This window comes from Myzus persicae, unplaced genomic scaffold, assembly GCF_001856785.1.
Source record: "Myzus persicae strain clone G006 unplaced genomic scaffold, MPER_G0061.0, whole genome shotgun sequence".
NCBI classification, from domain to species: domain Eukaryota; kingdom Metazoa; phylum Arthropoda; class Insecta; order Hemiptera; family Aphididae; genus Myzus; species Myzus persicae.
Window position 1 is genome coordinate 17,422 of NW_019104236.1, and position 27,160 is coordinate 44,581.

The 27,160-nt window shown below is 25.4% G+C and overlaps 1 protein-coding gene across 10 annotated transcripts; it reads right to left on the reverse strand.

The window, feature by feature from the left end:
- Window positions 1-1,080: 1,080 nt before the first annotated feature.
- On the reverse strand, window positions 1,081-26,988 carry LOC111040351 (protein PFF0380w-like). 10 transcript variants are annotated; one of them, XM_022324233.1, is made up of 50 exons: window positions 26,559-26,988; window positions 26,426-26,489; window positions 26,160-26,267; window positions 25,076-25,183; window positions 24,889-24,969; window positions 23,615-23,674; window positions 20,570-20,704; window positions 20,447-20,512; window positions 20,317-20,382; window positions 19,928-20,062; window positions 19,230-19,328; window positions 18,531-18,650; window positions 17,062-17,169; window positions 16,754-16,912; window positions 16,056-16,241; window positions 15,761-15,964; window positions 13,144-13,509; window positions 12,987-13,085; window positions 12,832-12,930; window positions 11,814-11,909; window positions 11,656-11,739; window positions 11,484-11,579; window positions 11,203-11,277; window positions 11,022-11,120; window positions 10,865-10,945; window positions 10,690-10,788; window positions 10,527-10,613; window positions 10,346-10,444; window positions 10,003-10,101; window positions 9,841-9,927; window positions 9,631-9,717; window positions 9,450-9,548; window positions 8,865-8,999; window positions 8,677-8,793; window positions 8,489-8,617; window positions 7,930-8,049; window positions 7,533-7,670; window positions 6,927-7,052; window positions 6,752-6,844; window positions 5,879-6,142; window positions 5,175-5,273; window positions 4,692-4,841; window positions 4,483-4,635; window positions 3,995-4,124; window positions 3,633-3,909; window positions 2,941-3,127; window positions 2,542-2,718; window positions 2,316-2,465; window positions 2,069-2,251; window positions 1,081-1,991 (listed from the first exon to the last, which is right to left on the reverse strand). In XM_022324233.1, exons 2-50 carry the CDS (start codon window positions 26,439-26,441, stop codon window positions 1,708-1,710), a joined length of 6,315 nt encoding a protein of 2,104 aa, XP_022179925.1. In that variant the 5' UTR covers window positions 26,442-26,489; window positions 26,559-26,988; the 3' UTR covers window positions 1,081-1,707. The 10 variants fall into 10 exon arrangements, with proteins under 10 accessions (XP_022179925.1, XP_022179924.1, XP_022179923.1 ...); XM_022324232.1 differs by having other exon boundaries at window positions 4,692-4,847; window positions 6,927-7,049; window positions 26,559-26,987; XM_022324231.1 differs by having other exon boundaries at window positions 4,692-4,847; window positions 26,559-26,987.
- Window positions 26,989-27,160: the final 172 nt, after the last annotated feature.

A 27,160-nucleotide genomic window follows, 5' to 3' on the forward strand; every position in this document is an offset into this window, starting at 1 on the left:
ATGTAGCCACTACAAGTCGTAGAGCTTTACTTATTTCTAGCTGATTTTTAGATATTTTTCTGTGGACCACCGATTACTGCTGCTCTAGATTATAATCTTACCTTAAGATTTTATAAGAGGAAGAAAATGTATTTATTTCAATTGTGTTACTTTTCATTGTTTATTAGTCTATTAAAAATAATTTTTTTTATCTTAATAATAATCAAATAATCTCAAGTAAATTGTCGTATACTCAAACATTTGATACAGCAGCATAGGTAGGACAATCGGTAGTCCAAGCACCAAGCATAATACAATAATATTGTTATTTTTTTGATCTAAACAAGTTTAATATATATTTTATGCATGATCTAAATAAAATCTAAATAATTGACACTATAATTTGATTGTGTCCAAGTAAACAAGCCTATTTTTTTAGAACAGGTTAAAATAAGGTTCTAACTAAATCATTGGTCAACATAAAATTAAACCATTAATTCACTAATCAACTTGTAAAAACTCATTAGATTTTGAACAAAGTGATGAATTTATTGAGTTTTCAATGTTTTTATTGATCTGAAGCCCAACAACTATAGCCATTTATTAGCTGTTTGTAGGTTTATTACTGTAGGGAGGGTACAGTTGGTTAGAACACGTGTCTTGAGTGGCAAGATTTTGTTATTAAAACCCCGGGAACTAGTGACACCGGCTGATGCTTGCATTCAGAAATGAAACGTAACTGAGTACAAGTGTACAACTACCATATCACACCAGACCTTTTTACAGTAGAAATCATAGGCGTGTCCGGATCTCATTCGCAGTTCAAGCACAACAGTGGATATCCAAGAGAGGGGAAAATTACACCCCTCTCGCATCGCCAATAAAAAATTCTGTCGGGGTATTGGGATATGGCCCCCGAATTTAAAGAAGTTTTTAAGGCAACACGGACAGGTCTATGGTAGAAATAAGGCATTGGTTTCAGCTTCGACATCTCGGCTGGTTGGAGTGAAATCTCGGTGGACTTTTTGGGGGATCAAATTAGAAATTCCCATGACTAAAAATAATAGAGAAAAAAAATAAAGAAATAATGATAACTGATCGTACTATCAACAAAATTGATTTTTTTATTTTGTTACAATCAAAAACAAATAACCGAAAATATTTGACATTTTCAACAACTGTTTAAATCATCATTTAATTTACATGGTACTGTGTTTTTCAAAATATTTTCTTCCTCGATCTGTAAATTTAATACAAGGTTCCTCAGTTCTTTATACTAAAATTAAAAAAATTTGAGAGCAATTTGACATGATATATATTTTAGATTGATTGAGAATGAAAATGAATGATCCTAAGAACACATCCAATAAAACTAATTTACATTTCATTGATTTTCATTAACATTAATTTTTTTATTCATACATAGTACATATATAATTACATAAAGAAATACAAACATTAATAATAGTTTTCGAAAAAAAATAATTTATCAAACATAAAGACTTAAACATAGTTATAGTGTAATAATAGTAGTGCAATATTATTGTAATTGTGACATGTTATGTTTTCACTGTAAATATCATTAGAGCAATCAATTTTTACATGGTCAATTTAAAACTAGATTAATTATACAAATGGTGTAATACACCATAAAAATTCAATAATTAAAATATCACAGAAATTGTCAGTCAATTCATTTCATATTTTTAGAAGTTGTAAAGTTACACATTAACGAAGATTATAAAGTTGTATAATTGTATCATACACATTTTTATTTAACAAGCAGCTGTTTATCAAACACTTCAATGTATTAATGTCGTCTATGGCACACAGCTTATCCCATACAATATTATCACCTACAATCGATTTGAAAATGACAATTTTTTTGGATAAAATTGCAGACAATTCATTTTTTGGTTTCCATTGCATCAAACTCATACAGCTGGTTAGATAATCTGCAGATCCTAACACTAAAATGATTGACATCAGTAACTCTTCAAAGTATGGAGAACCTATAATTAGAAGATTTAAAAATGTTCATTATTAATTTAAACTGTAGCAATGTTCATGAATATAATATTGTACTTACGAGGTCGGCTGTCATTCAGATACTCAATAAATTTGTTCTGCAATATTTTGTAACTATTATGGGTAGTGTTATAAACATGTTCTTTTCCATTTTTCTTAAGACCATTTATTGGATCCTTACATTTATTTAGATAAGTGGCAACAGTAGTATTACAAGTTATCTTAAATGGTACGATTGCCATATCTAAAATTCAAATACTGTATGAATTACATACTTTAATTTTCACATATTAATTATTAATACTTACTTATTGATTCCATAGTTTGTAAAGCATACATTTCGTTTTGTTGAGTATTCAGATAATTATCAACTATGGGAAACAGACAGTTGACCATGAATTCCACTAAGTCGTTCGGATTACAACATTTTAAAAACATGACTACAGATACGAAAAAATCTATAAAACAGTAAATTGCCAATTTATTACTCAAGGTATACATACATTCAAGTATAATTTTTTTAAATAAACTCACCAGGTTTATGTATATGTTGAATAAAATTAGTTGGCATGTCAATACTAAATGTGTAATTGAAATGACAAGAAAGCAAGTTGATCAATTCTCTTTGGAAAATATCACAACCAACAGTTTCCTCAGAATAATGTTTCTTTTTTGCAATTAAAAATGATAAAACGGTGATAATAACTGGGTCTAAATGAAATATCCATTATAATTAAACAATTGAAAATTTTATCTAGATAATATTAAATACATATATATTTTGAAGAATTTAAGAAAACAATAAAACTGAAATTTATAAATTTATAGTAAATTAATTGCAATTTTACTTTTGTACACTAATTAATAACTATTAATATAGACAATTTCAAGTTTTCTTCTTTTATTAGTTAATATTTTCAACTACATATTTACCTTCTTTTATATTTATACTTCTAGGTAAGCAATTTTTCCATAACAACAAAGATATAAATATGATACAACAATATTTGTTTGGTAAAAAAACCATTGAATCAAAAATAAATATTTGAAGAGTTTTCAGCAGTCTTAGTCTAACACAAATGTCAACAAAATATACTACTTGTTTTATTAATTGATCATCCTGAAAATTAATAAATTATATGAGTATAGAAGATACTTAAGCAATTAACAAAAATTGGTATATTTCCGTAATTTCGACTACCACTGTAAACAAAAATGATAATATGACAATTACCATTTATGTTCACCAATAAAAGAAATGTCGAATTAGTTTTGCAACAAATGTCTTTTCGGTATTACCGAATTACCCACACTTCTCTTCCAGTGTACTTTTTTTATAACAAAAATATTATCTCATTAATTTTAACAATATTTAATGGGCTTCCAATTTCATCATTTTTATTTTTTATAATTATTCCAATCTATTACTTTTCCCATCCAAATGTTTTTTACAAAAAGGGGTCATATTTCCTGTAGTCTAACAATTAGTACATAAAACTTAATATAACTTAAAAGAATAAACTTTTATCAGCCTGGTAGTCTTGACGTTGGACGGTAGTCGAGATAATGGAAAATTACTTTCAATACAAATAATAAGTATGAGATAAATAAACATTTTTACATACAATTGAATGATTAGTATTCATCTGCTTCTTTAAAATATTTCTTCGGATAACATTTAAGATAAGCTCAATTAATGTATCACTTCTCAACATTTTTGCTAATGCTAGAGTGATCGAGGTTAGCATCATTATTTTTGGACAAGTAATATTTAAATTTGTAGACGCCAATATTTTATTTTTCTCTTCATTATTTAATTGGTCATAACTTGCTCTGTAGACTGACAATCCAGTTATTATTGGAGCATCAATTATTTGCTCGAAAATAAAAACACCAATTGAACTAGAGAGTACACAAAAACACAATATTATACAATACTTGGTGAAATATACTTTAATAGATATTTAATGTATTTAAATAAGATTACCTTGCAATTTCTTCCTCACCAAAAAATCTTAAATTTCTGAATTCTTTGGATTCTAAAATGTCATCAAATGATTTATCAGATACTATGAATTCTCTCAAGTGAATCCTGATTTTCATATTACTTGGAACATCTACAAATACATACAAAACATTACCTATTATTTACTAATTTCTAGTAATAAAAGTACTACACAACATTAAAATAGTACTTTACTCGGTCAGCTAAGAAACTAAAAATGCAATATTAAGCTTAATGTGTATTCTGGGACAGAATTAATATAATTTAAGTGAAGTTATAAGATTTATTTTAATACAATTTTTTTATTCTGATAGATGCATCAAAACTCAACACAGATATGTTATTAATTGTAGATATATATATTACAATAGATAAAAAAAAAATAATAATTAATACCACTGCAAAGTAATTACATTTTTACTTCATTTAATACAAAAAACATACATTATATCTAATAAGTAAGAACTTACTTTTTGCTTCCTGTAAAGAATTTGATTTTTGTTTTGTAATGGTAGGATTAACGGTTTTTTTTTGTTGGTTACGATTATTTATTTCTGATTTTAATATTGTTTCTCCTTTGGTTGAAATTGATTGTTTTAATTCTGGATATTTAGTTTTTACATCTAATAACAATATCAATTGTTATTTCAATAAATTTTTAAGTGCCTAAAAAACTTACCATTTGGTTTTTGCAGGGAAACAGAATTATTTTCTTTAGTAGTAGTATTACTGGGTTCATTAGTTTCTTGGTTCTCGTAATTTATTTTTGCCCCCAACAATGTTTCCCCATTGATTGAAATTGATTGGTTAAATTCAGAATATTTTTTTTCTGCAACTTAAGAATAAAATGTTTGACAATTGATTTTTAAACATGTTGAAATTAATTATTTATGACAATCATATCAGTTTTATAAAAAATAAACTTAGTTCAAACAAGTAAATATAAGTTCTGTATTTAATTATATAGATAATTAATAACAAAACAATATGTACTTTTAACTTTTTATAGCTGTATGGTATATACATGCATTGAAATTAATCTTTTTTTACATAAGTTTTATGAAATTTAATTTTAATAAAACTTTAGAAATAGCAGTTAGCAGTTATCAAAATACATATTATGAAACTTGTAAAATTAAACATGTGTACAAATATAAATTACCTTTTGTATTAATAATATCGCAGGCCAATTTCTTAGATGGGATTATTCTACATTTGTCTGTTTGAAAAAATACATTATTTTTTAATTGATCATCATCATCTACAAAAAGATTATGACATAATTAATTTAAAAAAATGATCTATTATCTAGAGTTTTGTTAACCAACAATACATTCTGAAACCAAGTTAGCTATTGGACTTTTAATATACACATTTTTTTTTAGTAATTTAAAGTTTCAAGTCTATTTTTATTGTTTCAATGTAATTCAGAAAATAATAATTTTGGATAATGACTTTTTTCAACAAATATGTGCCAATGAACAATATTATTACATTATATATTAAATATTATATTTTCATACATGTATGACTTCATAAGAATATACGAAATAAGACGTTATGTTATGAACAGTAGACAGAGTACAAAAAGAATAAACTTTGGTACACTTTAGTGAAATATTTATATGTTCAGTTAAGGGGTATATCCCAAGTGGGCAAGCGAGTATAAACAAGAAGGTCATTCTAAAAGAGGAGACAGTTAAATATACGATGAAGATTACAAATAGTATATTTGCAATGGAGAGTAACTGAGAAAGAATGAGTGGACAGGAATGCAGTTCACCTTAGATATTAGGGTAGAGAATGGCTCAATTGAGTCAATACACATATAAGTACTTGTGGTTGTTATTTAGAAAAAATACTTACTATAAAAGTCTACCATATGTTGACATGTAGATACAAACAATTCATCAACATACATTTCTTTCAATATATCTTGGATATACTTGGGTAATGATTCATTTTTATTAACAATGCTTTTATTTAATGATTTTATTTTATAAAACTCATTGCACATTTCAAAAGACATACAATCATCTAAAGAGTTTTCTTTTTCTTTTAATAAATATGCATTCTCACAGTTATTATTAGAAATAACACATTTTTTTGTTGATAATATAGGGTTTGACACTAGAACATAAGCATAAAAAGAGATATTAGATTCATAGAATAATATTAGTCTGTATTCGATTTTAAGTACATAAAAAGTTGATATTAGTTTTGCATGAATATAAAATTTTTTTTTTAATCTGTAAAAGTGGTGAAATGTCAAAAACACTTGTAAGTTTACTCAGAAGTTTTTTAACTTCAAATTTATTATAATGTGAACAAATCAAAAAAAACAAATAATTTAATTTTTTAATTTTTTAATTCATCAGCTAGCTTCACTATACTTTGAACTGTATCAAGTTATAGCAATTTGAATAATACATTTGAAATAAAAAAAGAAATGTATTATTTGAGGCGGCTCCACCGAGAGGCCTAGGTACAGTGGCCCCCTCCCATTCTTTTTTCTAAACAGTTTTAAAATTGTTAGAGACAAAATTACAAAAAAAAGACATATTGTAATCAACTTAGGTCCGCCTCCCCCCAACCAATATTTTAGAGCTGTCCTTGTGTACTATGCATAGTAATATTATGATAGTTCAGGTTTTTTTTAATTCAATAATATAATCTTAAACATAAACAAAATTTAAGTCTGTCATACTGACATATAAATATTTTAATGAAAAACCATACCTTCTTCATTTTCGATAAGATTTATTTCAGAAGATTGTTCCTTTTTTGTATTTGTTAAGTTTTTTTCACAAAATTCAATTTCTGTTGTAACTTCTATAATAGTTAAAACATTAACAAATTAGTAATTCTGACAATATGTTAAGATACTAAATATAATAGATAATAAATTACTAACTACTTTTAATGTTTGCAGCTGAAGATGGATAGTTTATTTTTCTTTCATCTTTTGAATTATCAGGTAATTTAAAAATACATGTTTTATTTGTATTAATATTGCCATCAACGATTGGTTCATTATCTTCTAAAATTATCCAATTATTAAAATTAAGCAAACAAAAATATATACAAACTAATTTAATCATTTATTTATTTTTTTCAACAAAAATGGAAAATTCTCATACTTATAAATAGCTCTGAGTTAAAATACATTTTGAAGAAACACCCAAAGAACAGTTCATTTTGTTAAAAAAAAAAACCCTATTTTTGTAATTATTTTGAAAAATACTTGGAATTTTTAATGTTGACCTATCAAGAGTACCAATTAGATCCAATTTATCACCAGAAAATACAACTTGAAAATTGAAACATTATTTTTACTAAATTGCGTACAGATTAAAAAAAAAAGGAAATCATTTTAAATTCAATACATATAATCATCCCCTTATTATATCTAGAGTATATAGTATGAGAAAAATGCAATTTTTGAAACTATTGATTTGAAATAGGTACATGTAAATGGTTAAACATAAAAGGAGGAAAAACGTTTTATTTAATAACTTACCAATGAGTAATCTATTATCATCATCATCATCATCATCAGAGCTATTGTTATTTAATGAAAAAGCAATATCATCAACAGGTAGGTCAAATAAATTATTAACAGGCTCATTGTTTTCAGATGTGTGTGGCAACATTGGACCTGAAAGAAAATAATAAATACAATTACATCATTATTTAACTTCAACAAAATAGATTTATGTAAATATACCTATAGAATCTATACAGTATAATACAATTAAATATAAATGATTAAAGGTAATTTTAATTATTTTGGCAAATTTTTCAAAGTTGTATGCTTCGTATTATGATAAATAACAATAGCTATTTTTTTTTCAAAGACTTATTACTAGAATTAAACAATTTAGTTTATAAATTAAATTAGATTAAAAATCACTTACACATTTGATATGCTTTTGGGCTAATGGTATCACTAGTATCAAAAAGGTTTTTGAATTGAGGTGGTTCAAAAAATGTTGATATATTTGTCTTTTCTATTTCACTTTCAATTATTGCAGGAACTAAAATAAAAAATGCATTTATTATTAGATATTCTTTACAACTGGCATGATATGTGATCATGTATAAAATAGGGAGCTTTTATTTGTATGCATATTTTAAAATTTAACATAAAATATAAATTTAATATTTGTTTATTCCATTAAAATTGTATACAATAATAAATAATAAACAAATAAAAATATATGTATTTCTAAGTTATATTCTATAGAAGTTTATACAAAAGTATATGATTAAAACGGGGAGTTTTTTAATTCTTTTAATTTGAATATCGAGAGACATGAAAACAATCAAAAATAATCAATTCAATAACAATAATGAGAATTTTTTTGAGAGGGTTCAAGTCACCAAGAGTCAACTACAATATATTTTATGTCCAGACATACTACAATTAAGTAGTGTAGAGAAATAATTTTTATTTGTTTAATTAGTAATAAAAACCTGGTGTATGCTCTTCTTTTAAAACATGTGTAATTTTTGTTTGAGTAAATTCATAGTTGGTTTTTATTCTGGCTGATGACAAAATATTTTCTGATTCAATATCATTACATTTTACTGGCATTTCAAACTCTAAAATATAAAATAAAATTGAATAAAATTTATTAAGTACTCACAATATTAAAAATTACCTTTTTTGGATTCATTGTTTTTATTTATTGTTATAGTGCTATCACTTAAATTACTGACATCAAATAATTTTATTTCAAGTTCTGGGTTTTCTTCAGATTTGAAATCATACTTCATAGCTAATTACAAAAACAAAGTATTAAATACATATATAAAAACAAATAACTATAATTTAATTAGTTTAACATACCAGTAGTATCATAGTAAAATTCATCTTCAATTTTAATTTTACTTTTAGTATCAATTTCGGTATTTACTACAAGAGAATTACAAACACTGTCAAAGTCCAAATCATTTTTTTTGATAAAACTAACTTTTGGATAATCTGGAAAAATAATAATCGTTTCAAATACTTGCAACTGTTTATTTATATTAAAAATATTGGGTATAAAAGAAAATGTCTAGTAATAAAAAACCATGTTACTAAGTTATATTTTTTTAAAAGAATTCCATAAATAGAAATGGGAGAATAAGTAACAGCCCTGCTACACAGTATGAGATTCGAGTGTACTTAGTCATTGAGTAAATCACTAAAATGTATGTGTTAAATATGAATTCAATGATAGAACATGGCAAGCTCAAAACAATGCCGAGCAAAGACCGTCTACCAGCCTATATTACTAGGTATATTTTATTATGTATTGAAATTGCTATTATTGTTGTTTATTTTAGTAGAGCAATACAACACTATTATTAATGAACTAATTTTAGACAATCATTTTAATATAAAATTATGAAAAATATAAACATAGTCATTTTGAAAAGGATAACTTACTTATTACGTTTTTATTAAATGTTACCAAATTTTCCTCAAAAGGTTCAACACTTATTGGTTTATTTTTTGTTGATCTATTTGACATACAGTCAGTATTAGCTAAAAAATAAAAACAATTTTATACAATGATCATTTAATGAAAATATAAATGAAACATAGCTATTTTGAAAAGACAACTTACGTATTTGGTTTTTATTCAAGTTGATATAAATTTGATCGTAAGGTTCAAGATCAACAGATTTACTATTTGACATAGGAACATTGTCACCTAAAAAAAAAAAGGTATAGACAATCATTTGTTTGTGAAAAAAATAAACATAGTCATTTTGAAAAGGATAACTTAAAACAAAAAAAAAAAAAAACATAGCTACTCTGTGAAAAGATAACTTACTTATTTTGTTTTTATTTAAGTTGATATAACTTTGATCACAAGGTTCAACATTTTCTGATTTACTATTTGACATGGGAATATTGTCAACTAAAAATAAAAAGGTGTAAACAAACATTTTATTGTGAAAAATATAAACACAGCTATTCTGATAAGACAATTTACTTATTTTATTTTTATTAAAGTTGACACCATTTTCATTACAAGGTACAAAACTGATTGGTTTATTTTTTGTTGTGTTATTTGGCATAGAGGCACGATCAGCTAAAAAATAAATACAATTATATACAATGATTATTTAATGAAAAGTAAATTAAACATAGCTATTTTAAAAAGAATAACTTCATGCTATAAATTTATTTTTCTTAAAATAACTTTGATTACAAAGTTTAAGATTAAATTATTTATTATTTGGAGCAGAAATATTGTTAACTAAAACTTAATAGTTATAAGAGATCTTTATTTTGTGAAAAATATAAACATAGTCATTTTGAAAAGGATAACTTACTTATTTCGTTTTTATTAAATTTGACAAAATTTTCCTCATAAGGTTCAATACTTATTGGTTTATTTTCTGTTGTACTTTTTGATATACAGTCAGTATCAGCTAAAAAATAAAAACAATTTTATACAATGGTTATTTAATTCAAAAATAAATTAAACATAGCTGTTTCGAAAAGACAACTTACATATTTTGTTTTTATTTAAGTTGGTACAACTTTGATCACAAGGTTCAACACTTTCCGACTTACTATTTGACATGGGAATATTGTCAACTAAAAATAAATAGGTATAAACAAACATTTTTTGGTGAAAAATATAAACATGGTCATTTTGAAAAGGATAACTTACTTATTTCGTTTTTATTAAATTTGACAAAATTTTCCTCATAAGGTTCAATACTTATTGGTTTATTTTTTGTTGTACTTTTTGATATACAGTCAGTATGAGCTTAAAAATAAAAACAATTTTATACAATGATTATTTAATGCAAAAATTAACAGTTATTTAAAAAATAATAACTTACATATTTTATTATTATTAAAATAACTTTGATTAAAAAGTTTAAGATTAACTGATTTATTACTTGATGTAGAAACATTGTCAACTAAAAATAGATGTTATAAGCAATTATTTTTTTGTGTAAAAATATAAATATAGTTACTGCGAATAGGATAACTTACTTATTTTATTTTTATTTAAATGTATATTATTTTGATTACAAGGTTTGTGATTAATTGGTTTATTTTTTGTTGTATCATTTGACGTGTTAGCATGATCCACTAAAAATAATTACAATTAAACACAGTTATTATTTTTGTTGTACATAAATAAATTAAACAAAACAATTTTCAAGGAAATTACATGTTTTGTTTTTACTAAAGTTGACACAATTTTCTTCATAAAGAACAATACTATTTGATATAGAAGCATTATCAGCTAAAATATAAATACAATATATACAATGATTATTTAATGAAAAATGGAATTAAACATAGCTATTTTAAAAAACATAGCTTACATATTTTGTTTTTATTAAAATGGACAAGACTTTGATTATAAGATTCAAGATTAACTGATTTATTATTTGACGTAGAAACATTGTCAACTAAGAATAAATAGTTATTTTGAAAGGGAACACTTACTTATTACGTTTTTATTAAAGTTAGCACAATTTTTCTCATCAGGTTCAATACTTATTGGCTTAATTTTTGTTTTACTATTTGATATTAAAGCATCAACTAAAAAAAACAGTTATAAAGAATGATTTTCTAGCGTAGAAATATAAACAAAGCTATTTTAAAAATAATAACTTACTTATTTTGTATTTCTCATGGTTGACATCATTTTCATTAATTGGTTCATATTTTGTTGTACTATTTGATGTGTTAGCATGATCAACTGAAAATAATGACAGTTATCATATTTTGAGAAAAAACAAATTAAACCAAGTTATTTTTAAGAAAATAACTTACTTGTTTTTTTTTTATTAAAATTAACATAACTTCCATCAAAAGGTTTAATGTAGACTGTTTTTTTTTGTTTTGTAATATTTGATGTAGAATCATTATCTATAAAAGAGTATAAATTATTATATAATTATATACAATGATTTTTTGTGTAGAGATAAATTAAATTAAAGAAACCCAAAAATCGAAAAAGCTAGAAATAAAGATATTTATTACATGATCTAGAATAAATAAATGTAGTTAAAAGACTAATAAGTAATTTGTATCAATTGTATCTATAAATCTTAATAAAATTATTACATATAGCTTATAAACATCAGATTACATGGACCTATTTCAAGAATAAAAATCCAATTTAACTTTTAAAGACTATATACATTATACATATAAATATATAATATAAGTGAAAAATAATATATATTATTGACTATATTATTATATAGATAATATGGAAATTTGAACAATTTAAACTATTATTGACTATGAAATCATGTTATTTCTTAACTCTTACCATTTTTTTTGTATAATTAAGTTCAAAATTGAAAATAGCAACATCGCAGTATCTTATGCTAATTCATGTAGGCTTTCTTTTGAATTTTTATATCCTTTGATACGTTAACAAATTTTCTCAATTGTGTTGTACACTTGTACCCCAAATTATAGAAGACCCAATTTATCTACCCCCAGTTTATATTGTCTGAATAAAATCACTAAATTCATAAAACCAGATTATCTATAAGAATGTATTGGTGTAAAAAAAATACAGTTAGTTACAATGATTTTTAAGTCTAAAAAAAAACTCTGTCTAGGACAAGAATCGACTTGTACAATGAAAAGTTTTATTTTCTGCTGTGAAGCAAAGCAAGCCTTTTATTCTAAACTAGTCAACTATCTGAATGACAGCTTTGCAGAAAATCTATGCTCTCTTCTCCCTCTCTGAGCACAAGACAGACGCCAATTACGTGTTTTTTAACCTGATTCCTGAATGCAGTATATTTTAGTTGTTTTGAAAATAATAACTTACTTATTTTGTTTTTATCAAAATTGTCATATTTTTCATCATAAGGTTTAAAATTGATTGGTTTGTTCTGTGATGTATTATTTGATGTTGAATCATTAATGTCTAAATCATAAAGAAAGTTACAAAAACAATTTAACTTTAATAACCGTTTGTCTTACTTTTAGATGTAGACATTATGTTTATTGATTTAACTTTAGAAGAGTGAATATTAAATTGTATATCTTTATTATCTTTTTGTGGTTCTAGCAATTTATGATCTGAAAACAATAATATTACAGTAATTTGTATTAAAATTGTTAGAATTCAGAATATTACCACTTGTATTATAATCACAGTATTCAGTAAGATATTCTACGTCTACATAGACATCTTTAAGCATACTTAAAATACTTGGTTCAATATGATCATTTTCTTTAAAATCAAATTTCTCAAATTTTTTATTAATTGAAATTGAATTAAAGATTGGTATATTATGTTCTCTTGATTGAATGATATTCTTGTGCTCTTTTGTAATAAGCATGTTTAAAATATTGGCTTCTAAATGTTTTCTAAGCAATAATTTTTGACGAACTTTTTTAGCATTATTATTAAATGCAAAATGCTTGATTTTAGAAGTAAATATCTTATTATCATTGATGTTGAAACTATTAAAATTTTTACAATAGCATCTTGAGGAATGATCTGGAACAAAAAAATTTAACCTAAAAAGAAATGTATAGAAAACATCGGAGTAGTCATACAAATTTGTGTAGTATCTGTTCCTTATCGATTTAAAAATGGATTCATAGTTATAACAGGGGTCGGCAACCTTTTTAACCATGCGGGCCATATTTTTTTCAATTTTTCATCAAGGGCCACATTAATAACAAAAAAATTGTACAAATGATACAATACTAATAGTTTTATTCCTATTATATTTATTAATTTTACATGGAAATATAAGTATGAAAAAATACATATTTTAGTAACAAAATTAAATTAAAATATATACTTATATATATAATATAGTTGTTAGTGTGATTTTTGAGGTTGAATTTTTTCTGCTAGATTGTTTACAGATCCGCTTTCATATTGGATGTCGATATTTTTAAACTGCATCCATATGTTTGCCGCTTGATCGTTAACAATATTTATTTTTCGAAATAAAGTGTATAAGTATAGAAAACGTTTGCTCACAAATATAAGTGCTACTGAAAGCAGTAATAATTTTTTTAGCAAGATATTTAATGCGTTTAAAATCTATTTCAAAAAGACTTGAATAAAATACATTTAGGTCATTACTTTCTTATTCATTTTTATTGTTTCCATATATAAAGTTGATTTAGATGATTTTAATACAATTTTACAACATACAAAATGATCCAAGCTCTGTTCATTAATATGTTTGTGTAGTAATTTTAATTTCAGTTGAAATGATTCTATATGTGACAAAAATTTGTCTTTACCTTGCAGTTTCGTATTCAGTTGTTACATCAGTTAAAAATACAAGATTAAGAACCCACTTTTCATTTGATAATTCTGGTACATTTTTGCTTTTCTTTGACATAAAAAATATTTATTTCATTTTGTAAAAAAAAAAAACCGTTTAAAACCAAAACCTCTACTCAACCAAATTACTTCGGAAAAATATATTAGATCCCCATATACAGCATCGCATTCTTCCAAAAACATTGTAAATTGACAATGAGTCAAAGCATTTTTACGCATGTAGTTAACCGTCGATACTACAATATTCATTACATCTTTCCATACTAAAACTTTGCAACATAATGCCTCTTGAAGTATGATGCAATGAAATATCATAGGTGCTTTATGTCTTTCTTCCACCATGTTTGCATTTATTCTCCTAATTAATCCTTTATTAATTCCACTAATATTTCTGCCACCATCTGAAGTAACACTAATTAGTTTTTCCCAACTTAAATCAAACTTTTTTAATGTTTTGTCAATTTCAATTATAAGTTTTCTCTCATAGTAGTTCCCTTCAAACTACATAGTTCAGCCAATTCTTCAGAAATGTTCAAATTCAAATCAATTTCTCGAATAAATATTAATAACTGAGCAGTACCACAAACATTAGTACTTTCGTCAGTTGCGATAGATAAACAATCAAATATAGAAACTTTTTCTTTCAGTTTTAAAATATAATATGCTCTTAACTCTTGGGTAGTCTAACACAGGTCCTAGCTGAGAGTTTGATGTCTTCAAATTGATTTTTTTTCTCAGGGCATATTTCATTTACAATGGCTAACATACATTGTTTTATAAACTCAGAGTTAAGTTAGGTGGACGATTACACTTGGCTATCATTTCAGCAACTACAAAACTTACTCCTGAGTCGTTTTGATTATTTTGTAATTTAAAACTATTTTGTTGATTATTTAATGAACATTTTTAATTATTTATTTTAATTTGTCAAAGATTACCAGCAAGATTGTCAACTTTAATTTATGCTCTGTTTCATAGTGACGTTTAACATTATACTCTTTTACAGATAAAATAATTTTTTGGCAAATTAAATCTGACAATTTACCTTTACATTCGTTGAATGTATGACATTCATCACACATTTTTTCAACATTGATAATTAAAGTGTATAAAACACTTGAGAAGTTAAAATTTAAACTTCATAGTTTTTATACGATGTCTTGGACATTGTACATTGGAATGTTTCAAAACAAATTGCAATAAGACCATAACCAAATATTTGTCGTAATCGACGATTTATATATTATATATGATTAGATTACATTCTCGCCCATACCTTACATCACATTATTATAAAATAGTCATGATTCGATTTTATATATTACAATTTAAGATATAAAATTAAAATTTTAAACACCATGAAATATATTTGAAGGGCCGCTGAAAAAAGTTACGGGGCCGCAGGTTGCCGGTACCTGAGTTAAAATATTACTATAAGTCTTACTTTTATATTTTTTTGAAAAACTATCATTAGTAGAACTCAAACTATCATTTTTGAGTGAGCAATTATAATTATCTTTAATATAAAAAGATTCCGTTTTTATTTTTATCTCATCTTTAATTATTGAATGAAAATACTGATTAGGTTCAATTAGATCTGGGCAAGTGATATTTTTTTCAGGCTTAGGATAATTTTCTACAGGTTGATCTAAAATTAATAATATATTTCTTTAGTAAATAATAATACTTTTTATAAAACAAATGTTGTATTTCTTTAAATGCATCAAATAATTACTAACCTGAGTTACTATTATCAAATTCAAAAGTGTGTAAACTACTTAGATCAATTATTTCTTCTGAAATTGTAGTTGAACTGTTAGATTTTGAATCGATAATTAAACTATTGTTAATACTAGCATAACTTTCAACTAGTATGTTCTCTTTGGGTTCATCAAAAATACTCATTAAGCTATTTTCAACATTATCTAAATAATACATATCAGTTATGACATATAAGATACTTCATGGTTAATACTACAATCATCAAACATTGTACCCGCTGGTGTTGACTCTATCTTATAAATGTTTAACAAATCTAAGTATTGTATTCTTACTTACCACGTTTTATTTATAATTAATATATGAATTACCAAATTTGTAGTGAAGAATATGAGCTGTGCTCGAGAGAAGAGTGTTTTCCTATTTGATTTCAAAATGAGTTATAAGTACTTGAATAGTACATTTTTTCAATAACTGGTTTTAAAAAAAATATGATGGATTGAGTACAGTTAATATTCTTCTATACAAATTTGATCATATATTAGCAATATATAAACTTCAGTAAGAATCCAGCATACGATTTGTTTTGTTAAGCGTGTGTCACACAGAGACAACATAGCAAGTATGCCGTCTTTTTAAGAAATAGTATAAATAACATAATAAAAGTTTATGTTTCAATTTAGATGATACATTTTTATGATTAAAAACCAAAACTTACTTGTGGTTGTAAATAACGATGGCAATGGTTTATTGTGTGAATCATCAATAACATCCATGTCTTGTTTTAATAATAAATTAGAACAAATTGATGATTTGAAGTTTACATCACATATATCATCAATATCAGTATCAATAGCACACATATTAATTTGGTTTACTGAAAAATCAAATGTTTCAAAATATATTATGGTTTACATAAAATTAAATGAAACATTATGAGCTAATATAAAACTGTAAAAGTTAATCTATATAGTTATAAGATAATTCAAACAATATTAACATAGTATCAAAAAATAAAATAATTACCCTCAAAATCTGAAGAAAGTATTTTTGATACCACTTTATTTTCTTTATCAAAATCATTGGATTTATTAGTATTATTATCGTAAAATAATTCTTGAGTTCTAATTTCGGCTGAAATAAATTATTTATACTTAATACTAATAAGATTTTTATTTTACTTTCTTCAAGTAAGAGCATTATTTCTAGAATTAATGATATAAATCAAACTATATTCTAGATTGCTTGTTGATAACTTTTTTAAGTTCATATTTAATATAATGACTAATAAAAATTAAAACAAATTTTTAATATTTCATGTATTATTTATAACAGGAAAAATGTATGATTTGTATTTCAAACATAATAAGTATGGCTAGGACTCATATGCATTGGCATATTTTTTTTGCAAATTCTGAAGGCTGAATTTTTTTATGTCCACATATCAGGTCATGTTGAAGCAAATGGTGGTTATTTTAATTTGAATAAAATGCATATTTTATGGTATATATTTTTAGCATGAGAGGTTAGGAAAAAAAGGAAATAGAATATTTTCTATCCAAAAAATAGACAAGTATTTAATTTATTACTTATACAGCACGTATAATGAATTAATTTTTTTCTTATCTTAATTATTATACCTTGTACAGTTGCACTAGAAGATTAAATTAAATATTTAAGATTATTCTGGAACTACGCTATCAACAATAAAATAAGTATGTGTTTAGAAATAAACGCCATTATGTATTGTGAGAATGTGAGTGTTGTGTGTTGTTACTTGTTAGTGAATCAAAATTTGATTTTGAAATTTATTTTTCATGAAAATTGCCAAAAATACAAAGGATCAGTGAAAAACGTTGACATTATATAAATCAATTTTCTGATATAGTTTGTAAGACAGATGGAAAAACACTATTTTGTTTAGTATTTGCAACAAAGAAGTTGTACCTAAGTATTATCTTTTTTCATATTTTTATAGTTAATAATAAGTAAATAAGACAATGCACATAATAATAATAAAAACAAAGATAAAAAATACACAATGAGGGTCATTGATGGAACCTTTACGACAAAATTTGTTTGTTTAATCATACTACTTAATTTAGGCACCAGTGACTTTTTAGTTATGTGTGTTTCTTTATCAGGAAGAGCGCAAGGTGACTAATGAAAGATTAAAGAGTTTGGATGATGTTGGAGTCTTAACTGAAAACTATTGTTGTAGATTTTGGCTGATTGGTTAGGTTAGACTAAATATATAGTACCCTTAGGTCAAAAAGTGTTTGAGTTTAGAGAGAGAGGGGTAAGGCTGAAGATTTTTATGTACATGAAAATGTTTTCGTATTATAATAAAATACAATGGAGTGTAAAATATTGAGTTAGGTCTATATAGTCCCAAAGTTTCAGATTAGACAGGACAGTTAAAATTAAAATACTCTGATTGTAAAATATAATTTAATTAACTTAATTATAAATTGAAAACAAAAATAATTTACTACCTTGTGATTCTGTTTTTGTTATTTCAAATTCGTTCTTTAGTTGACTTATAAATGATTCAGTAACAACAATAATTTCACCATCTTCAGTATTTGTAGGTACACATTCACTTGTTGTGGGACCTATACATACATACAAAAATGATAGGGTTGGTTATTGATTATTTTAAATTTTGAGAAAAGTAAGTAATGTACAATGTACTGGTTTTACAATAATGTTTAATTTTAATAATTGTTGGGGCTTAATGAAGGGAATGCTTAAAAGTTTTTCTCTTTACACAAAATATATGTCCCTATAAATTAGTATTAATTAATTGTATAGATAAGCGGCCTTGGTTTGAATGCAAAAAAATTAATAATTAGTTAGAAAATAGTCTAATTTTTTTGAAAATGTCCTTGTGACATTCTGTCATATAATATATATTATAGTATAAAATATAAAAATATATGTAAACAATTTATCAACTAAAAAATAAATGTAGATATGTACAATGATTTATTAATGAATACTGAATACTTATTCTGAAAAGAAAACTTAATTGTTTCATTCTTATTAAAGTGTACATAACTTTGATCACAAGGTTCAAGATTAACCGATTTAATATTTAACGTAGAAACATTGTCAACTAAGAATAAATAGTTATATACAGTCATTGTTTCGTGTAAAATTATAAAATAGATATTTTGAAAAGCATAACTTACTTATTTCGTTTTTATTAAAGTTGACACAATTTTTCTCATTAAGTTCAATACTTATTGGTTTATTTATTGTTGTATTCTTTGACATAGAGGCACTATCAGCTAAAACATAAATACAATGATGTACAATGATTAGTTAATGAAAAATTAAATTAAATGTAGCTATTTTCAGTCAGTATAGTAGAATCAAGGTAATCCAAAAGAACAAAGAACTACTGGATTAATGGAAAGTTCACATGAAACTCATTTTTACTTTTCGCAAAACCTTAAATTATTTTATAAAAACATATAGTTAATTCACACATACTAATTTATAACTGTATTGAATTATTCTTTTGATGGGATGGGTCTAAAAAAATGATTAAACATCATGTTTGTAGACAAAAGTCAAATAAGTATGATTTTCTTTAAATTTAACAAAAATAATTCAATACAATAACTAACCAATATACTATACATTACAACCTAAGTCAAGTGAATAAAAATAAAATATGGAATTGGTTTATTTCTTAATTAACCAGTTAGTTTGATCGTTTAGGTTAATAATTTAATGGTTATTGTAAAGAAATAATAAAAATAAAATATAGGTCGATTACTAGGCAGAACGGATTATATCACGGCCAAATTATGAGTCTAGTAAATTGTTATTGTAGAAACTATAATGATAATCAGCTATTAATACAATATTGAAATGTAAATACCTGTAACTTCCAATGACTTGTTGGTTTTACTGTAATTTTGTGAAATGTTTTTATACAGATTAGAGTCACGGACCGTTTTAACAGGATCATATAAACTTGATGGTTTTTGATCTATTTCCTCAAATGTATTTAATGCTAAAATGTGAAAAGTATAAAATAATAAAATATATTTTAAAACCATTCTCTATTCAGGATGAATTTAATGGTTAGACGTAGCCTGACAGTCAACCCTGCCGAGTGTATAATATGACTACTATATAGTGAAGCCACGCCCCACGCGCAATTCAGTTACCAATTATGTTTCTTGCCATGAATAGAGAACATGCACTTGGTGTACAGAAAAATGTTAGTATTAAAATAATGACTTAAATACAAATGTGTGAACTTACATATTATATTAGACTTATTGTTAATAGGATATGATTTTTTGTTAAAATAAGTTCTCATTTCAACATCTAGAACATAATAAATATTAAATAAAAATATGAACATATTTTTTTAACTTATGATATTTATTACTTTTATCAAATGCAGGACATATATCATCTGGATCAGAAATACAAGTGGATATTTCTTCAACTTCATCTAAGATAAAATAAAAACAAATTAACACTAAAATAAATAAAATAATTAGTTGTTTACCTTTTACACTATCCTTTATTCGAAAATAATCAATTTCTGGATCAGAGTCTGATTCAAATAATGAAGGTGTACTTTTTTTATACTCGGTATCTAGATGTTTTCCAGGATATGGAGAAGAAATATCATTAGTGAAAACTAAAACACATAAAAACAAATATTTATATAAATTCAATACAATTATTTGTGCATGCTGATAAAAAAGGATATATTAAAATTTGTATATATAAATATACAATTAAAAACTGGCAACAGATTACTGGACCTCATTGATATAAAAGTGTGGGTCAAGAGTTATCTATCTTAATTCAGTGAAAAAATGAGATATCTCAAATTATTATATTTAACAAAAACAATAATAGATAAAATAAAATTACATATAAAAAAAAACCTTACAGTCAATAATTGATTAAACATGGTTCATTATACAAAAAAAATTTAATAAAATCTAAAAATGTATGTTTAAGCAGCGTCATATGAGAAATGCTTTTTGAATAGTAAAAATTGCATGTTGACTTAATTAGTAGGTATTATATAAAAAACTGGTTCCCAACAAAATTGAAAAATCATTAAACAGCCTGTTTTATTAGGCTTAACTAATGAGTAATTCTTCAATGCATATAAGATTATCGCTCCATTTTTCAAAGGACACAATATATTGTGTTTTTTAAGGTATAAATATTTATATTCAAGATATTAGACTCTTCAAACAAGTTTTTGGTCAGATATCTAGTATTTCTTTTCCTTGTGATGCCGATAAATGTATTTTGGCAAGTTTAAGGCTGTATGAGAAAACATAATCATAGTCTAACCTAATACACTGTGTACAACTCGATTTAACAGTTGCTAAACATATCGTTCTAATATCTTGAAATGGTAGAATATCTTGGAGTTGATGTTTTTAATTTTTTTGTTGGTCACCATCTTTTAGACCAGTAAAAATGTTAAGATTTTCAACTTTAAGATTGGTTTCTGTAAGCACGTAGTTAATATTTTGAGGGATCAAAAGTAATAAATTCCCAGTACTTTTCACACTCGAAAAAAAAACGGAAAAATGAAGATAAGAGAGGTGGACCTCTCTGCAGCACAGTTGTCAAGCATGTCATTGAAATGTATGTGCTACATTTGAATTCAATGATACATCATTAAATACAAAAAACAATTCTGAGAAAACATGCTGTATCGCTTAGCATACTTGTATAAAAAATCAAATGTAAGTTTAAAAAAAAATTATACAAATTATACATGAGCACCAACTTGAAACCTAAACATAATATACTATTATATTTTACTGTACACAGTGACATTTTTAAAATATTAATTATAAGGTATTGCCTATTTATACAATAAACCCATCTATATATACAATTCTATAATAAGTTGGCAACGACTCAAAAGTTAATAACAATAATGAATGTATAAAAAAATAAATAGAGTAGTGTCAATATATCATGGAATATCTCTTTTATACTCAGTGGCATATTTGAAGGGGGGGGGGGGTACTTCAATGGGGCCTGGACCCCTCTCACTGACTCGTGTCTCATACATGTTAAATTTTGTGTTTTTACATGATTAAGATAAATTAATTTTATACTACCATACAAAGGAAAATTTGGTAGCTTCAATGTAAATTTTTTAAATTAATATTGTGATTTTTTTGTTATCAATTTACAAAATGTATACAATGCCAGTATTTACAGCTACTCCAAAAATATGTGTTAAAACCTTAAAATGATTGAAAACTTATCTTAGATCAACTATGAATGAAGTTATTCAGGACATATTTATTATTACATTTATAACCAAACTATGCAGAATATTTTTAATTTGTTTTGTACTTAGGATAGGCTAAATGTACTAGCATTGATGTCTATACATCGGGACATACCATTCAATGTGGATGCAATTAATAATAAAATGGCTCTAAGTCCTAAGGAATTGGATATTGTTTTTTAATCTCATGTGTTTTTTTTATAACACTTAAATATAAATTTTAAATTGTTGTAATAATAAATAACTAACTATTAGGTACCTAAGTCAGCAATTAGTTTACTAGTTAACTACTTACATAATAAGTTAGTTGATCTTGGTTTTATTATTATTACAAAGTTTATAATACAAATATACCTATATTATATAACATAATTAAAAACTCAACAATTTTACATGGACTTATAAATTTAATATGGTATATTTATTTAATAAAGAGAAATGGGGGAGGTTCTGATTTCTAAAAATTATCTGGACCCTCCCCATGACAAATTCTCAAATACGCCATAGGTTATACTTAGCTAATAAAATACTACTTTACTCAGAAGACTAGAAGCATATACAGAAGATATATTAGAGGAATACCAAACTGGATTTAGAAGAGGAAAGTGTACTACCTATCATATTTTTGCACTAAGATAGCTAGTGAAAAAAATGTATGAGTACAACAAAGATCTGCATACCCTGTTCTAGACTACGATAGTATTGGCAGATACCAACTGTAGACTGCACTAAAAAATTTCAGCATACCTATGAAACTAGAGGAGCTAGTTGAAATGTGTAACCAACAGACCTTGCAAAGTACATGGGAGAGACATCCTAAGCTTTTAAATGTAAAACCAGTCTGAGACAAGAGGAAACATTTTTGCCAATACTTTTTAACTAGGCACTTGAAAAATTAGTTAAAGATATTCAGGATGAGAGTAAGATGGAAACAATAGGAGTAAACACACTTTTGGTGTAAGCAGATGAGATTGAAAAAAAGGCAAAGAGATTATTAAAAGCTAGCCATCATTTGGGTTTGTTAGATAATGAAGTCAAAATAAAATATATGATAATGCCAAGATAGGTGATCCAAAAGAACAACATCAAGGAATGGATACGCATTCGAGCAAATGGAAGAATTTAAATATCTAGGAGTAAAACCAATGAGAAAAATAATCTGCATAACAAAATCAAGTTTAGAATGTGCGAGGTGAACAGAAGTTATTACACTATGAAAGAGATTGGATTTTAAAGATTGAATTTTTATGAAAAATAAAAAATATTTATACATACCAAAACCAAGTTGCAACATCTTTTTATGGATTTTTTTTGAAGGTTTTCTATTCCTATTAGCTAAAATCAATGAATATATATATTATACAATTTATTTTTTCATATTTGATACTTTTATAATAAATAAACAGTTAATATTTTGTTTTAACAGAGCTAACTAACTATAGTAGTTTTCAGCAAAAGTGGCGCTACTAGTTCTCCACATGGACAGGTAAAGAGCAGGTTATTAATGAGTAATTAATTTAAATTTGCCACGCTTTGTTTGACACATATTTAGTAACCACTGCGTAAAAACATCCACCAATCAAGCTAACGCTGTGAGCCACTTTTACTGAAAACTAATATAATAATAATATATATATATACAGAAGCGAGGTGTGAGTCTTTAGGTCAGGGAGACATTGATTAAAAAATCAAGGATAATAACATTATTATTGATGGATACTCATATATTTTTGACCAATATCACACAAGAAATAAACAAATCGGAAATTAAAAACCAGATAGTTTGCAACCATCGATGCCTAGACGACGACAATAACTGAAAAATAAAACAAAAATATAAACGGCAAGATGAATCTCGTAAAGCAAAAATAACCCTAACTCACTTACCAATCCCTCCCGCACACCATATCAGAGTTTAAGAGATGTCTTGTGCTTATTTGTATCGTGAATTTATACTGTGTTTTAGTGTTTGGGTGTTTACTGACATGTCTAGTAACAATGGGCACCACAAACTAACCTACAGGGCTTGCAACTAGTCTATCCTTTTTTTTTTTTTATTTTACACAATATATATACAATCTGTACAATTTTGCACAATTAGCATATTTGATAAGAGTTAAAATATAATACATGAGTACTTGAGTAAGAAGCCACCCACTAATGGCACTTAACTGGAGGTTGTATGAAACTAGCTATATATTTTTTATTTTTTTTTATTTTTTATTTTTATAATTTTTATATTTGATATTAGTTCCCTAATATTAGTTATTATTATTATTATTATTATTATTATTTTTTATTCCCTTCTATTAGTCTATCCTAAGAATACAATAATGGTACACCAAAAAAAATGATTTTGAAAAATAATGAAATAAATACATACATGTATACAAATATATGCACATTATTAAAACATTCAAATTTGTAAAATAAATATTTTATTACATTTATTATTTGAATTATTTGTTTCTATTTTAAATGGGTGGACGTTGTCTCATTGTTTCCTATCCGCTTCGCCACTGTATATGTATAAATAAATATTTTAATACCTGTTTCTGATTTATTTCTAATATTGTTAATTCTGGAACATTTATCCTTAATGACACTTGTTTCTACCAATTCACTGTTGTCTATATTATAAAATGAACATTTGAGAAGAAAAGTTTTATTAGAATAAATATTTAAAAAAATATACACTATTTATATTAGGTCAATATATAATTTTAATTGACTTACTTGTTAGTTGTTTTTTTAGTTTATTTCTCGTCATATAACCATTTTGTGCTGTTAAGACTGCATTATTTATTTCTGATTGAGAATGTTTAATGGATTTTTTTCTTTTATCTAAAAAATGTGCAAATACCAAATTAATCATTAGTAATCATAGACTATTTGTGAAGACGAGATAAATCTACAAAAATAAATACAACCGTTTTAGGTTTATATAACTAATATTATTTAGTAATCCATGTAATAAAAATAAAAAGTTGTTAATTGGTAAACACATCTATCAAGAATGGCTGAACCAATTTTTCTCATTTTTTTTTTCGAAATTCTTAATACTCCAAATGAGGTTTTAACAGAAAGGCCTTTTTTATATAAATAATTGCCATTGGTTGCATATAATATTATAGTACCTACTAAAAGTAGCAAATTAGTAGAAATTAATATTTTTATTTTATATAAATAGTTGCCACAGGTTACATAATATAATGTATACAATTAATCCATACCAAATAATTTTAACTTATAATTTTGATATTTGGTCACTATATTTTTAATTCTCTCTGGTTTATCCAAAGTTATAGACTCAAACACTACTGGACAATAAAAATTGATACCAATAGATTCTTTAAGATTTAGTATTTAAAGTTTAATTTTTCTAGGTAGCTAAAAAGGAGCTTGTTCATACATGCACTTTTTACAGCTTATGAAAAAACAAGTTTTTTTCGTTTAAATTAAATTTGCCATTTTTTTACAAATATGTTTATAAAAAAAAGACAAATCTTTAGAATGAGCAACACCAAGTAGTCAGCTAGTTAATATATAATTATTTAACAGATACAATCAGTTATTTAAAAATATACAGCATAAGCCTGAAGAATTGACCCAAAAACGAGTAAAAATATCTAGTTTATTATTTACAGACATATTTCTTGATATAAATTGATCATGTAATTTGTAGGTACCTAATACAATTTTTAATTATTATCTTAAAATTTTAAATGTTTAAGTTCATCACATAATAAATAAATCCTTAGCTGTTTTTATACATTAAAAAAAAAAATATAATGTATCATCACAAATAATAATTACTTACAGTAAATATCATTATCAGTTACATCAGTTTCTGATGTTCTAAAAAATGACCTTTTTCCATTTTTATTTTGAATGCATGATACTGTCTCGCGATCTGATGACAATTTACCTTTAAGTGGTAAAATAAAAATAAAACATAAGCATCTAATGAGAGATTTTATTGAATAATACATTTTTCTATGCTTGTCTTAAACACACAACATATAGTACTACAACGTTTTCATGTTAAGACATGACTATGTAACAGATATACCATTAAATACTTACTATTACTTGGGCTCATTTTCGAAGTTTGAATTTCAAATCACTCACGGCCGCTTAAAAATAGTTTCTGAAATTAAAACAAAACGTCCGGTTAAGTTTCACGCGGTTATTGCAATCACAGCCGAGTAGTATGTACCTAGTACACCGACAAGGACGAGTCAGACGAAAAGCATGAGTTTAAATCAGAAATCCACATGTTCACTCGGATCAAGGATAAACGTAATAAAACGTTTAACCGATTCCCGCTTCATAATACTTATTAACAAACCAGCAGGTCGCGACTAGTAACTACGTGAATGTTATAGATACAATTTAAAAATAACCTTTTTGTGGACAATAGTATTAACGTAATTCGTAACTATTAGGAATTAGAATATTCGTCGACTCGTCGTGCATAGTATCTAAATTCAAAACTACACTTATGAAAAGACCGACATTCAATATAATCAGTATTCGCTCACTTTAAAGCCGCTATCACACCGGCGGACAAAATCGAAATTTGTGATTAAAGAAAGAAAACAACAAACGAACCATGAGGCGAGAATGAAAAAGAGATGAGACGAGGCCACGACGGAGTGAGCGCAAGAGAGATGAACATGCTTACCGCATTACACTATTACGACAGTACGGCGTAGTAAAAGTGTCAGAAAGTGTTGCCAACTTAACTTATATTATTATTGTGAGCCTGAACATAATAATGTTATTAGTACACCGTGGGAAATTAAAACTATTGTATGA

What these genes read in the sequence shown, in the direction of transcription:
- LOC111040351 (XM_022324231.1), bottom strand. An exon ending in ATTTAATAAAAACGAAATAA is followed by an intron (nt 10,102 to 10,345) that starts GTAAGTTATCCT and finishes TTTATTTTTTAG; the next exon opens with CTGATCGTGCCTCTATGCCA. An exon ending in TTCTTTACAGGAAGCAAAAA is followed by an intron (nt 4,125 to 4,482) that starts GTAAGTTCTTAC and finishes ATGTATTTGTAG; the next exon opens with ATGTTCCAAGTAATATGAAA.